This window comes from Nicotiana tabacum, chromosome 3 (assembly GCF_000715075.1).
Source record: "Nicotiana tabacum cultivar K326 chromosome 3, ASM71507v2, whole genome shotgun sequence".
NCBI classification, from domain to species: Eukaryota; Viridiplantae; Streptophyta; class Magnoliopsida; order Solanales; family Solanaceae; genus Nicotiana; species Nicotiana tabacum.
Genome location: NC_134082.1, coordinates 169,729,298 through 169,744,708, shown reverse-complemented (window position 1 = coordinate 169,744,708; position 15,411 = coordinate 169,729,298). Strand labels below are relative to the sequence as shown.

General features: G+C 34.8%; 1 protein-coding gene across 1 annotated transcript; it reads left to right on the top strand.

Moving 5' to 3' along the window:
* Nucleotides 1–2,826: 2,826 nt before the first annotated feature.
* On the top strand, nucleotides 2,827–12,733 carry LOC107830708 (serine/threonine-protein kinase 12-like). Its single transcript, XM_016658343.2, has 13 exons — nucleotides 2,827–3,312; nucleotides 4,804–4,878; nucleotides 5,019–5,113; nucleotides 7,535–7,604; nucleotides 7,722–7,807; nucleotides 7,942–8,062; nucleotides 8,269–8,348; nucleotides 9,588–9,650; nucleotides 9,807–9,925; nucleotides 10,189–10,274; nucleotides 11,108–11,229; nucleotides 11,815–11,926; nucleotides 12,397–12,733. Exons 1-13 carry the CDS (start codon nucleotides 2,968–2,970, stop codon nucleotides 12,502–12,504), a joined length of 1,482 nt encoding a protein of 493 aa, XP_016513829.1. The 5' UTR covers nucleotides 2,827–2,967; the 3' UTR covers nucleotides 12,505–12,733.
* Nucleotides 12,734–15,411: the final 2,678 nt, after the last annotated feature.

Sequence of the window (15,411 nt, the reverse complement as noted above, 5' to 3'; positions counted from 1 at the left end):
ATGAACAACCTGTTTAACTGAATATTAAACTGCGGCCTCAGGCCCAAATACAGGTGTTCAACTTTCAAGAATATAACAATTAGGAACTGAGAATCATGCTGCAGTACATGATACTGAAATAATGAGCCATACTGGATTACATGATACTGGAATAGTGAATAGGATTAGACTGAGATGGGTACTCATAATAAGTTGATTTGTCATAACTGAAACTCATAGAATATCGAATGATTATGAAACTATGTCATCTAGAGAATAGAAGTTCTACTACTATTCAGGGAACTAAGGCATAGTTACTTTCTGAGGGAACTGGTAATGGTCATAATGAATGGGATGTAGGAAGAATCACAGACATTCCCAAAAGTAAAGAGTTATTTCCCGTGGTGAACGCACATACTTATCAAAAATTAAAAGTAATAAACTGGATCGAGGTTATGAATTTTGATAAAAATATTCAATAAACCATTATACTGCCAAATCTAGTTAGCTCTTGATCACTGAAAGCTTCTATGTTAAAAAATTGTAAAAATGAGGATTTCAACTTTACAATTATTTGCACTAAATATATTCAGAGATAAAAAATTTCAATTAGTAATTAAAGCCATTCCCAACAACCGAAAAAGAACAGAAGAATTGAGCACATCATGGTGGCATTTTCAGATATACTAAAAACTTTGGATGCAAACCGTAAACTAGAGAAAAATCTTAATAAGTTCGAGCACCCACAGCGTGAAGGAGCTCGCAAGTCCAGAATGTCCAAGATTATCTGTTTGGCTAAATTGGAAAAATTAATTTATTTTGAGATTTTTTTTAAAAGTATTTTTGGTGTGAAATATTTTATGTTTGACTAATTAATTTGAAAAACATTTTTAAGCAGCAATTAGTATTTGATCAACCTTTTAAAAAGTGCTTCTAAGTGTATTTTTTTCAAAAATATTTCTAAAAAAAAGTGTTTCTAGGAAGAAGTTGTTTTTTTCTGCTTCTCTAAAACTGCTTCTGCTTCTCCTCAAAAATACTTTTTTTTCTCCTAAAAGTTTGGCCAAACACTTCAACTTTGGAAATGGAAGTTTTTATTTTTATTTTAAGAAAAACATTTTTCAACTTGAAGAAGTTTGGTCAAACATGCTATTAGAATGTTTGAGGCGTTAGAATTAGTTATTCTCCCCTTTCAATTTAAATGACACATTTTCCTTGTTAGCACGTTCCAAAGAGAATGACACATTTATATAGTTGGAAATAACAACAACAATAACAACCCAGTATAATCCCACTTAGTGGGGATCTGGGGAGGGTAGTGTGTACGCAGACCTTACCCCTACCCTAGGGTAGAGAGACTGTTTCCAATAGACTCTCGTCATCCTTCATCCAAGAACTTTCCACCTTGCTCTTGGGGAGACTCGAACTCACAACCTCTTAGTTGGAAGTGGAAGTGGAGGTTGCTTACCATAGTTGGAAATAACTTAACTTTAATTTTTTTTTACCTACTTTATCCTTAATGAGAAGCTTTTATAACCACACAAATATCATGACACCATAAATCTTTTACCCATTAAACTTTTAAGACCACATATTTTAAAAATCTTCGATAGAACTAGGAGATTATTTTGGTACAGCTAGGATTGGACTTGTCTTAAAATATATATTTTTAAAATTAATACTCAACAAAGAAAAAGTACAATTAATGTGACTACCTTTGAAATTACGTGATGGTGTAAAAGGTTTTACACACCGACGTGCACAAAACTTAAACTCATTATAAAAGTTTGATTGGGATTTCGAAAACGAGTTGTTCATAGAAAATTAACAATAGGTACATACTTCTTTATATATAGATGATAGTTCAGTTTCTAAATTACAAGTCAATCCTCAAAATGGTCCAATTTTAAATACTTATAAGTTATAACTAACTAATATTTCATCCTTATATATGGAGTTTAAGTACTAATTATATAGGAAAAGAATTAATCAAAGTCATAATTGAATTGAAATTCAAGAATTCTTCCTACGAAATTTGTGGGTTTCAACATAAGATCATGTTGAGGTCAGCATTCCTTTGTTCTCAAGGCAATCAAAGAAAAGGTCAGCTGTCATCTTGTTTAATATGATCCAAATCTAACTCAAAGAGATAAAATTCCAGATAATCAAGAACCAAATTGGCTAACTTAACAATAAAATGCAAAGAGCTAAGTTTGACCAAACACCATAAATGCACTCCTAATTTTCCATAAATTTGGCCAAACGTGCTACAGTTTGAATAAAAACCCCTATGAATAATGATTGTCGACAAAAAACTCCAATATTTAGATGAAATTACATACTGACCCACGTCCGTTACAGTTGGTTTAACTTCCTTTCCGACCAACTTGCGCGTAAAATTAGATTCTCCACCAATCGCGTCCATCGACGCGTGAATACCATGCGCCTCCTTCTTCCTTATTTCCAGTTGTCAACGTTTACCAAACCCCCTCTTGACGTCTAACTTTTTTCACTTTCCTAAAACCCTCCGAAACTCTCAAAATCATCACATTGTTATCCTTTTAAAAGCCCTCATTTTAAGCAAATTCTCATTTTAAACGTTTCTTCTTAAAATTGCTAAATTTTCCTAAGTTTCTGTGTCTTTTCCTTTAATCAAAAGTTCAATTTTTTTTTCCTTCCCTTTTCTGATTGTTTTCAAAATTATTTACCTCTGATTCAAAAATTGTAGTGAAGCAATAAGTTTGGAGGCTACCCTTTTGCCGATTTTGGATTCTTGAAAAGGCTTTAGTTTGAAGCAATAGGTTTTGCTAATACCTTTTGCTAAATTTTGAATCATGAAATAAAAAGCTTTAGTCTTTTTTGATTCTTTTAAGCTTCTGAAGCTGCATTATTTATTCTTTACTGTTTTAAAGTCAAATTCATGTTTCAGTAGGCTTGTTAAGTAGAGTGATTGTAGATCTTCAAAGGGGTTTTAAGCAAATTAGTTGTTGGATGAATCCTGATCTAGAAATGGAACCGGTAAGATTCCCATTGGGTAAGCAATCGTCCCTTGCACCGGAAAAGGGGGTTGAGGTGGCAGTGGAAATTGAGAGTGAAGATGGAGAAGAAGGTGGTGTTGTAGATATTGATCCAAAGATCAGGTTGATGTATTCAGCTAATGAGGGTGATATAGAGGGGATCAAGGAGCTTTTGGAGTTAGGGACTAATGTAAACTTTCGAGACATCGATGAGAGGACTGCACTGCATGTTGCTGCTTGCCAAGGTTACAGTGATGTTGTGAAGCTGTTGCTCGATAATGGGGCTGAAATTGATCCCAAAGATCGATGGGGAAGCACGGTATATCTCATGAACTAGTTTAATTAGCTTAAAATTTCTGTTATTACTACTGATTGCTATAGTATGTCTGATTAAGAATATGATTTTCTATTGTTTGTAGTATCATCATTTTTTCGGGAAAAAGTCTGTGAATGTATCTTTATTGGTGAAATAGGATTTTCTTAAGCTATCAGAAAGATGTGTATGTGATGTTGAATATTTGTGACTTGGTTTTTCTTTCCAAATTTATTCCAGATAATTGTGGGCTTGAGGTAATCCTCAGATGGCATGTGTTGTTGCCCTTTGTTCGTTCTGTTTACATTGATATGTATTAATCAAATGCACACTTGATCGATTGATGGTACTTTCGCCGGCATTTTGCTTGATGAGTAATATTTGCCCTTCCATTTGCCTCATCTTGCCTTTATGGTAGTTTGCTTTGTTAAATGGCACAATATGGTGACGAACTTATACTAAAAAAGGCCTTGGTGGATGTTAGTACCCATATATGTCATGTGAATATTGTAAAATAAGGAACTATATCAACTTAAGATATTTCAAGGGTTCTAAAGCTCACATGATATCTGTTCCTTGTGAGAGGAGAAAGCAATTGTATGACGAGCTATTATAGTCTTTTCGTTTATATGATCAATGTCTACCGTCCTAAAGTTATTTTTATACTTTTAGTCTCCAAAACCACAATAAGGTTTACATATGAAGACTTGACAGCTTTTTTCTTTCTTTAAGAAGCTCTATGTCATTTCACACAAATATGCAGTGAAATGAAAGAGTTGTTTTATATGCATGTTATGTTTGTAACGTTCGAGGAACTTCAAATTGATCGTCAAGGAGCTGGTAGCCAAAGTGTTTTTGACTTAAACAGTTTACACATTGGTTAGATTTGAATCTTTAAGCAAGCTTGAGTCTTCTAGCTCCTCATTATTCTATACATAACAATTATTTGCGGAAATGATTCAGTTATTAAAAAGATGTCTTGAAAATAAAATCTACTTTTATCAAATGAGTTGTGTACATTATGAAGTTTATTTGCTAATGATTTCTGCAAAGATTAAAATTACATTCGGGGTTTGATCTGATTTAGAGAACCTCAGCTTTTATTAGTTTCTTCTCCTGGTCTGAGTTCCTCATTCCCATCTTGTACAGACTGCTAGATTCTCTAGAGCTACTTCAATTTTCTTAGGCATCACTTCATTGTTATTCTTTTAGAACGACAGTTGTTATACTTGTGTACAAATGATTTGTAGGTCATAATATCTGTACAATTTCAGTAGACCTGAGAATTGCAGCTCCCAGTTGTTTTACTTACAACTCCCTTTTGCATTGAGGGAAGAGTAAAAATGACAATAGCATTTTCATGAATCAATCACCTGCGTTTTTTGACTCCTCAAATTATTCATGACACAATGTTTCCATCTAAAACTTAAAAAACAAATATCCCGCTTTTCCTATTGATCAATACGTTCTGCACCAATCTGATATTTGGTTGAACAGCCTCTTGGAGATGCAATACATTATAAAAATCATCATGTGATCAAGTTACTGGAGGAACATGGTGCCAAACCTCCTGTAAGTTTTACTTTCCGTTCTATTTACTCATCAAGTAATTAACAAATAAATTAAGAAAGAAAAACTTTGTTTCGATAGAAGAATTCGCTTGGCTTTATTGCTGTCTAACTTTGTTTTGGCAAAATAAAATTCCCATCCAGATGGCACCCATGCATGTCAATAATTCACGTGAAGTTCCAGAATATGAGATTGATGCTAAAGAACTTGATTTCACAAACAGCGTTGAATTACCAAGGTAAATATTTTGGTTTTAGTCTGGTGACCAGCAGAATTTTGTGTTTTTTATTTTAGGGGGTTCGCCATGCCTCTCTGCCAGAGTCTACACATTGCAATGCTTTTCTCTTTTCCTTTCTCTTATTTTTGCTTTAATTTTTGGCGGTGTACTGGTCTTTTTCGGTAATATCTTTGTCTTTAAGTAATCTGGTATGGGTTCTGGTAGTAACATATATAGATACTTGTTATAAATTTGCATTGATGTGTCATAGTAGCCCGACAAGTCCAGGAAATTACCTTGTTTTTGAGTTGTGAATGTTATGTGTCTCAAGCTATAGACTTATTATATTGCACTTCATAGAAGGGTCAGTCACCTGTGTGACAGCTGCATAAGGCTCGACTGCGGCTGCTGCACCTAGAAAACAAACCAGCTACAAAGTTATCAAGAAAGTTAAATAAAAATAGTTCCAGTTACAAGCAGCATACAGGTGAGACGAGGTGCCTAAACGCAGATGTCAAATGAGAAATGTTAACTTGAGCCTCCAACGAGTATCAGTCCTGTAATGGATGATTGAACTATTCTACTAAGAAGTTTCTAATGTTGAAATTGCTTTTCTAGTTTTCCACACTCTATATTGCGTGGCTTGCCTATTGTTGAGGGGTTCCACACCTTAGACGATCAGGTAAAGCAAACTGAATGTATTAATGTAATCTAAATTGGAATTCAGAGTATGAGTACGGTACATGACTGAGAAGGGACGAAAAGAGGAGGGAGAATGGAGGATCATAAGAAAAAGTAACAAACCATTCTCGGCACCTTTTAACTCTGCTATCCAACCCTCCAAATGAACATTGTCCAAAAGAAGGAGATAGCAGAACATGTATATAAGATGCGAAAGAGAAAAGCTACATAATTATTAGCTACAGAATAGGGATCTATCATTGTTGCATGGATTGTGAACAGTTAAATGATAACATTTAGATAAATTTGATTGGTAATTAGTTATTTGTCTTCAAGGCGTTGGTCTAGTGGTAAGAGCGCAACACGTGATGTGTGGATCAGGCACACGTCGGGTTTCAAAACCTTGTTGTGGACAAAAGCATAGTATTTAAGTGGAGAAGGGTAAAGGAGGACCCATTATTTCCCGAGCGTCAAATCGTGCGCCAATGGCCCTCGGGGGTTTCTCGTTTTTAAAAGAATTAGCTATTTTCAATGGGCTAGGTATGGTGATTTTCCTTACAAAATACTGTCTGTTAACCTATTATCTTGGAAGATTCTAGACTAAATTGAGTAGGCACCTCAGATTTTAATATTATGCTAATACAACGATAGATCATTAGGACCACAGTTGCATGATAAAAGAATTTAGAACTATCAAACTTTTAGAGGTGAGGTCCTTATTTCTTTCATTGAGCAACTTTGGCCCCATGTACATCCATAGTCTGATAGATCCACTGAAGAGTTGATTAATGGGACAGGAATAAAGACACAAGTTTTTATAGGTAAGACCCCAAGGAGATGGCTTATAGTTGAGGCAGCGGAGACAAACCAAGATATCCTAGGTTCGAATTCCCAGTTTAATGCTCAGTGCAAGCCCATTTGCTTTAACCTTGGTAGGTATACTGTTGGAGGTGACCAGGTGGCCGGTAGACTAGCTGAGACGCGGGCCCAGACAGTAGCTCCGAGGACCCTATTTTAAAAAATAATAGGTTCATAGGTATTTAAAAAATAATATTTAGTATTTTTAATACAAAACTAGAGTTTTTAATATAAAGGAAAGCAAACTTTTTAGATATATAAATAAATAATAATTTGACTTGCTAAAAAATGTGTAGATGAATAGTTTTCATAACTTTTAGTTTTTCCTTTTTACTCCTTCATTAAAAAATTTGCTCTCTCTTCCTTAATTTGTATAAGTCAATCTTTTTTTTTCCCAACCTCTTCATATTTCAGAAAACCCTACGTATATTTTGTGTTTCTCTTTGATATTCTTACTCACTTCTTTCTCCAAGATTTCACTAGTTCAAGTGTTCAACAATACTTTTAAGCTTCCAATAGTTCTATACTTATATTGCTTTGTAAAATCTTATCTAAGATCAACAATATCTCAAAAAAGATTAGATAGGTTGGCTATATTATCAATCGAGCAAGAATTATTAGAGAAAATCAATTATAAAAAAAATTATTAACAACTTTATGTCTCAAAAAGTTAGAAGAATAGATTTCAAATAAAAACATATCTTATAACTTTCTTTTAAAAACTTAGGTCTCCTATTAAACTTTGACTTTAGGCTGGTAGACTAGCTGAGGTGCAGGCCCAGACTATAGCACCAAAAAAATAAATAAAAGGGGAGAAAAGAAATGAAAATGAAGCATTTATGAGGTAAGATCACTAACGGATACCAAATGTAGCTGACACATCTTTGCTTGATCTGATGAAAGCTGCTCAGTTGCTAGGGATAAGTTGATCTTCTTCATTGTTTCTTTCATTAGAAATCGTCTGATTGATGTGGTATGTTTGAAAAATCTGGGAATGTTCATCTGATTCTGTTCATATTCGGCTAGTATATCGCTCCAATCTTCAAACTTTTGCTTTTTTATCTTTTTGATGATTCCTGAGATATTGTAGGGAACGTTCCATATTGCCTCATGGCGTGGAATACAAGTTGCTGTTAAAAAGTTCGGAGAGGATGTGATTGCTGATGAGGATAAAGTGTGAGTATAAAATATCAATATTTCTTCTATGGCATTATGAGAACGAAAAAGCCATAAGAACTTCTTCGCATTATTTAGCTCTCCTCATATCTCGCGTATTTTATTACATTCTCTAAATATTCGGATTTTTACAGGACGGCATTTAGAGACGAACTTGCACTGCTCCAGAAGATAAGACATCCAAACGTCGTCCAATTTCTTGGTGCTGTAACACAAAGTAGCCCGATGATGATAGTGACGGAATACTTACCAAAAGTAGTCCCAAATTTACTCTCTTGTTTTTGCTTTATCTAAACTTGTTGTGGCGTGCATGGTTATGTTTCAGAATATTTCACTAGACAGTGAACTTTTCAGTTATTCAACCGATTTGTCTTAGTTGATTCCTTTCTCCATTTTGTTGTTTTCTTGCAAACGCAATTCCCTTATTACTAATTATCTTTTTCATGGCTATATATTACCAGGGTGATCTCCATGCATATTTGACGAAAGAAGGACCTCTTAGACCAACCAAAGCTATCAGATTTGCAATGGACATCGCAAGGTTCACAAGCCACCCTCTGCTATTAGCTAATGTTATAAACTCACTACCTAATTACAAGGCCAATAGTATAAATATCTGGAACCTAGGGAACTATCTGGAGTAACATTTGAATCCATAATAACTTGCATCTTTCTTAATTTCAAAAAAGTTAGCACTCTTTGGGAGGCAAAGCAAGATATCGGACTGCTGTTGATTATACTTTTGAGTAAATTAACTGCTTAATGCATCTGGTAATTTGTTATGAATCTTATGATTGAGTTAGTTATTACGTCTATTGTGTTTCTAAAGATCCCATCTAGTGTTTTCTTATCCACAAAATATGGAGAGAGAAGAAGAGAAAATACATACAATAAAAGAGAAGATCATACTTGTTATTGAACATGCCACATTTTCTACAATTGTGGGCTATCTGCTGACTAATATTGTAGTGGCCTGCATAGCTCATTTTTTCTGCATTTAGCTTTAATCAGACCCTAGTTACCTCGAATAGGATGTATTTATTAAACAAAAAAGAGAAAAAAAAATATTGAGAAACACTGTTTGCTTTTGCATTCAGACAAAATTGGCATGAAAAAGTTACTCTTGGTCATAATTCTTCTCTTCCAACTTTGGATGGTTGCAAGCACATATTCTGCCCTTAGTGCCACTCTTTCGAAATTGAAAAGTGGTAAACATCATTTGATATTACTCTCTACCTCCCACTTTTCTTACCTGCTTTCAACGTCCTAGCTAAAACTTATAACCTCTCCTATAACAGAAAAATTAACCAAATTCTAAGAAAAGTCAAAGGGTAGTACCCTGTGTTATTTCAAATATGCATGATATCTTTACACCCATTTCATTTCCTCCTACCATTTAACATATATGTATGAAACAAAAATATATTAATCATTGGAATCTTTTCTCAAAGAATATATCATTGGAATCACTCTTAAAACTCTGTGAAAGTCAACACAGCTCAAATGAATTGGAACGGAGCACTAAGGATCTCCTTACAAGTTCTTGTACAGTTCCATTAATATTCAGATTTCCAAATTTCATATGAATTCCCCCAGCTGCTAGGCATGTGAATCATTTGATTATATTTATTTCTTTCCAATCAGCTCATGTTTGTTAGTTACTCAAATAGAACATACTGTTCCCATTCATACAGAGTTGAAGCTTGCCTTTGATATCCCTGCCAGCATGACGTACGTAAGTAGAATATGGTTCTAACACTTGTATCTTATATGGCTGCAGGGGACTGAACTATCTACATGAAATTAGACCTGAAGCAATTATTCATCGTGACCTAGAGCCTTCGTGAGTTTTCCCCTTTGGTTAGGTCTCCTTTGACTCCATTTGTGAATGCCAATTCCTATCCAAGTTTTTGTTGACTAGTCTCAACTTTGAAGCTTTCCTCCTTAAAAAATTGAGTTCCTTCAGCTTAATGTTTTAATATTTTAATTGATATGACAGAAATATTTTACGGGATGATACTGGACATCTGAAAGTTGCTGATTTTGGAGTCAGCAAGCTACTGAAAGTTACCAACAGGGTCAAAGAAGATAAGCCTCTGACATGTGATAACACTTCTTGTGAGTACTGCTTCTGTCGGATATCAAAGTGATTCTTTTCAAATGGAAATCCATGCTGACATTTGACAACAGCCTCAAACAGAATTTCTGACACTGTTTTTACTGTTTGTTATGGATGTAAAATTCCTGCGGCAGCATCGCATGGTGCCACAAAAATTTGCTTCTACTGATTTGTTTCTATTGATTGATGTTGCTGAAAAATGGATACTTGGAAATCTTTAACCCTTTTCCTCTTTGCCTTTTGTTTTGTTGGGAATAAATAGGTCGATATGTAGCTCCGGAGGTTTTCAAAAATGAGGAATATGACACCAAAGTTGATGTCTTTTCCTTTGCTTTAATTTTGCAAGAGGTAACAATTTCTTTTTTCCTTTTAAGTTTCAGGATGTAAGAAAGGACAGCTTTTTTTGTTCATTCATCGTGGATACGGACGATATGTATAAAATATAAAAGTTCGAATGCATTTATCTTGATTAACACGCTCATTCTGAAGGGAGTTGCCATTATTGCGAGAAACATGTGGGGGAAGGGGTTGATAGTTGATGGTCAGTATTGGGTCTTTTTCCTGTTTAGAGAGACACTGTAGGTTTTGTATGTACTTTTGATCAATGAAGGCATTCTTCTGCACCGCTCTGGCTCACGAAAGAGAAAATAAAGCCTTGCACATAATTGAGATAGCACATATCCTTCTGACTTTTAATTTGATCGCCTTTTCCTTCATGACTTTGACCTTGTATAATCCTTAATATAGTTTCTTTTTAACGTTCTTCCCATGCAATACCATCAAGAGGAGATTTACTGTGATGCAATAAACAAGCAATGTAATTAGTTTTCCTTTTAAAAAATAATCTCTTTAGTGAACTCTTCCTAGCTTAAAGGAGAGTTATTAAAATTGGTTGTTAGAATGCAATTTGTTGTTATTTGGAGACAGTATAACTATTTGATGAGGGGAACTCGAAAGAACAACTATCTCATGCGAATTTTATTTTCTGCCATGTAGACAAATCATTTTATGCTGCAACACATTGATTATTATAGTTTTTATCTGGTCTATGATACTGAATATCAGCTAAAACTTCTAAATTGTGCCTGATGGACTTTCATAAGTCAAGGATGTGCATATTTGCTATTTTTGTTTCCGCTAATAGGTTAGAATTTTGATAATTGTGCTGGCTTGTATTGTAGATGATTGAAGGCTGCCCTCCTTTCCATGCGAAGATAGAAAATGAAGTAGCTAAATGCTATGCTGCCAAGGAACGTCCTCCTTTTAAAGCTCCAGGGAAGTTTTATGCCCATGGACTGAGAGAGTAAGTTTTCTATTAGTTTCTCTGTAGTAGTAGTAGTAGTAGTAGTAGCGTCCTCCTTTTAAAGCTCCAGGAAGTTTTATGCCCATGGACTGAGTAAGTTTTCTATTAGTTTCTCAGTAGTAGTAGTAGTAGTAGTGCAGTAGTAGTAGTAGTGCATTTGGAAATAATTTACCTTTACGCAATGATTTATAGCCACACAAAATATATGTGCCTCATTTCACACCTCAAGTTCAAAAATTTTCTCTTTTTTCTTAAACTCCGTGCTCAGTCAAATGGGTTCACATAAATTGAAACAGAGGGAGTATATTTTTTGTTATATACAAAAATTATACAAATTTTATACACTTTTTCGGTTACCAAATGTAAATAATTTCTGGCGGGCTAAAGTGATAATACTCCGCACTTAATGTGATACGTGGAAAGTTTTCACAGCGAAGGTCCATATATCCGACTTCTGGGTGAAATGACTATCCTTTCCCTGTGTGAAACTTTGTGGAGGATCTAAAATGATTTTTACGGTGATAAAATCATCACTCAACTGTTGTTAGTACTGCTGAAAATCAGAGCTGATTTTGGGTTTTCCAGGCTGATTGAAGAGTGTTGGAATGAGAAGCCGGCCCTGCGTCCAACTTTCAAGCAAATTATCCCAAGGCTTGAGTCTATCTACAACAAATTTGGCCACAAAAGGCGTTGGAAGGTAAACCCTTCAGTCATCATACTCTTTTATACCATCTCTATGCGCGTAGGTGGTGTTCAGTGCATATGTATTTTGAACTTTCATATTTCGGGTCAATGAGATAAACTATTTGCCAAGTTCTAGTCAAACAGAGATGTATTACCCAATCACTTGAGCGTCAGTGATTGGGTAAGTACTAAGTAGTTCCTATACATTCCGTTCACCTGCCCATGCTTCAAGAAGTGTGTAGCAGATAATAAATGCATAGAATTGGCAGATAATAACATGTTCATGTTCTGATTGATTAGAGTCTCTCTTAGGTTTTCTGCTGATTACACTATCTTTTCTTAGGCTTAACGGTTATTTAATCTCAGTAATGGCCTGTGTTGTGTTTCGGAAATATAGTTCTGTTGCTACTTCAATGCCCCTTTTAATAATTCTGAGTTAAGCATAGATCTCTCTTTTCATCCTCTATATGTTGCTCTATGCAGGTTAGACCATTGAAATGTTTTCAAAATTTCGAGGCCATGTGGAAGAAGGATCACTCAAGTTTAAGTAGCCGGAATGGCGGCTCATCTCGATCAAACAGCAGCATCTAGCAAATTGTGGATATTTCCTTAGTTCAAGTGTGCATAAGTTTCCTTCTCAGATTCTGATAAAGATTCAGTAGTAGGAAGTTGTATCACTATTTCTAGTTTTAAGTCAATCTCTCCCTGTCATTGAGGATGTCCAAAACAAATGGTCATCCTTTTTTGCTTTACCTCTTTCTATTGTTATCTATATTGTTTATGTACATTATATTTAATCACAGTGTGTTCATTGTGCAAATTCTATGCTTTCTCTTCACTTTGTTTTGTGGAAGCAAGCAAATAACAAATTGACTTGAAAGTTGAAGGCTACACTTCCAGCCAAGAGATTGTGAGTTCGAGTCACCCCAAGAGCAAGGTGGGAAGCTCTTGGAGGGAGGGAGCCAAGGGTCTATCGAAAACAGCCTCTCTACTCTAGGGTAGGGTAGATGTAAGGTTTGCGTACACACTACCCTCCCCAAACCCCACTAGTAAAATTATACTGAGTTGTTGTTCTCTCTTTGGTATAAAACATCTATTTTTTCAAGATTAAAAGGCGATACTATATTCCTTGAGTGAAAGATGAACTTTAACTTACATAATTCTAGTCCATTGCATAACGGAGAGTAAGAGGATTACAGGATAATAAAAGGGAGCTTTTTACCCATTCGATTCTCATTTTAAATCTGTAAAATAATGATATTAATTTGAATTTTATAACTTACAACTTTATCTGAATTCAAAGTGTATGCATATTTTTTTTAAAAAAAACTTTTTTGTGGCCCCTATTCGGCCTTGGGAAAGAAAACTAAACCCAAATGTGAACAAGATGGAATATTGATTTATATTTTTTCCGAGTGGTGTCGCGTGGATGTTATACATTATGTAAAGTAAGTTGCTAGTGCGAGTACACAACCTAACAGGACAAAATCTATATATGTTACTTTAACCTTTTTTTATGGTCTAAAATAAATAATTATTTTTCAGATTTCAAGAATGAATTAATTTTTTCCTACATTGCCCTTGGAGTAAATAGTGTTGGAGTATGTATTAGAAGTGTTTATGTGAAGAGATAGTAAAGGTTAAATGGTCAATTTCATTGCTAATTAATATTAAAAGATGAATTTCTTAATCTGTGTGAAAACAACTAAAAGATTACTTATTTTATCGGAGGGAGTACCAGTTTATTGTGTTTTTCGGGATTGCATTTAATATTTTCCCTATGTTTTCTATATTTATGTGATATATACACATTTTAGATATTTTTTGGTTACAAAAAATGACTTTTAATGTAAAATAGAGTTAAGTTGGATGACCAACTCCGAGTCAACCCCCCACCCCCACCCCCACCCCCTCTCAAAAAGTAAAGAAAAAAGAAAACAAGGGGAGAAAAGGCAATTTCTTTAGAAACTTTCCCAAAGGTTAAGGTTAAAGTATCTCTCTTCTCAAAACTTAGGTTAAGGCTCCTCTCTTCCCAAAGATTTAGGTCAAGGCATCTTTCTGAAGTCCAGTCTTTACACAACTTATGGTGGGGACCCTGACCATAAGCAGCAAAGCCAGCACACAATAAATTGACTACAAAAACCTTATTGAAAACACCATACATATTGTTAGCTAAATTAGTTAAGTTTTCATTATCTAGGACCACACTAACTTTAGAAATGCTTTCCCAATATAGAAACACAACGAATACTTAACAAATTCTTGATAGATGGTCCGAAATTTACTCTTAATTCTATGGTATTTTGCCTCTCTAGTCTTTTCACTTAGCCTTAAGCATAATCCCAATTCCCAACTGGTTTAAAAAGTTACTTAACTAAGAAATTTTTGATTCTATGCCGAAATAAATTAAATGCAAACACATCCATGTCAGTCCAAATTGTATTGGGAAAACTTGAGTTTACATATTAAAGTGGTGTAAAGATAACGTGTCATGACACATAAACTGATCAAAGAGTTACAACTGGCAAAGATGCACGAGTTGCAACAGATACGAATAAAGGCAAAGGAAGAGACACGAGCGGTTATCCAAAAGACTCAGCGCTCGTACTTATTTGAGTCCAAGATTCAAGGGGAATGAATCTGACACTACATGGGAGTACAAATACAATATTTAATGAGCTTTAAATACTAAAAACGTTAGAGAATCTGTATTAAATGCAATGATTATGTAACGTAGCATTTAATGTCTTTAATTGTCCATAATGACCTTATTATGACAAAGTCAAAACACATATCTCCAAAGTAGCTATAAAAGGGAGAGAACAGATCAATTGTAGGGACACAAAAAATATCTAAAGATACCGATTTACTTGTTTTTCTTCTGATTATATTATTGCTAGCCAAATTACTTTCTTTCATATATTCTTTTGATTATCAGTAACCCGAGTTCTTCTAAATTAAAGCTTTGACCGAAATCCCATTTTTTGGTTAAACAAATTGGTTCCGTTACCGGGAATCTGATAATCTATCCTCTTTTAGCTTAACTTTCCTTGTTGTATCAACCATGTCGAACAACAATGACAACATTCAAGGAAACCAACAACTTCAGGGAAATCCACAGGGTAATCAAACCCCGGTCCCTTCTCCACAAGGCTCTCCTCGGCGATCTCGTGAAAGCTCTTATGATGGATCTCATACAAATGGAAACGCTCAATTTGAAAATGTTGAAGCTATCAATGAAGCTTTGCAGAAACTAATTGCTGCACAGGTCAATAAAGCTCTTGAGGCTTTTGCTAGCCAGTTACCTGCTGCACCACCCACACCCACTCCAAATAACAACACTTTGGAGAACCCTCGTTCCGGGCTTGTTAATTCAGGTAGCGGTGGAACCTCCAGCGAATCACAGGAGGGAGAACCAGGTAACTTAGTTAATTCTGATTTACAAAATTTAGTATTAACATTGTAGAAACAACTCAAGAAGCAAAGTGACCGCATAGA

Bases quoted from the DNA above. Each gene is read 5' to 3' on its own strand.
- LOC107830708 (XM_016658343.2), top strand. From the start codon at position 2,968: ATGAATCCTGATCTAGAAATGGAACCGGTAAGATTCCCATTGGGTAAG. The intron at 8,063-8,268 runs GTAGTCCCAAAT...ATATATTACCAG, and splicing joins TGACGGAATACTTACCAAAA to GGTGATCTCCATGCATATTT. The intron at 9,651-9,806 runs GTGAGTTTTCCC...TTGATATGACAG, and splicing joins CATCGTGACCTAGAGCCTTC to AAATATTTTACGGGATGATA.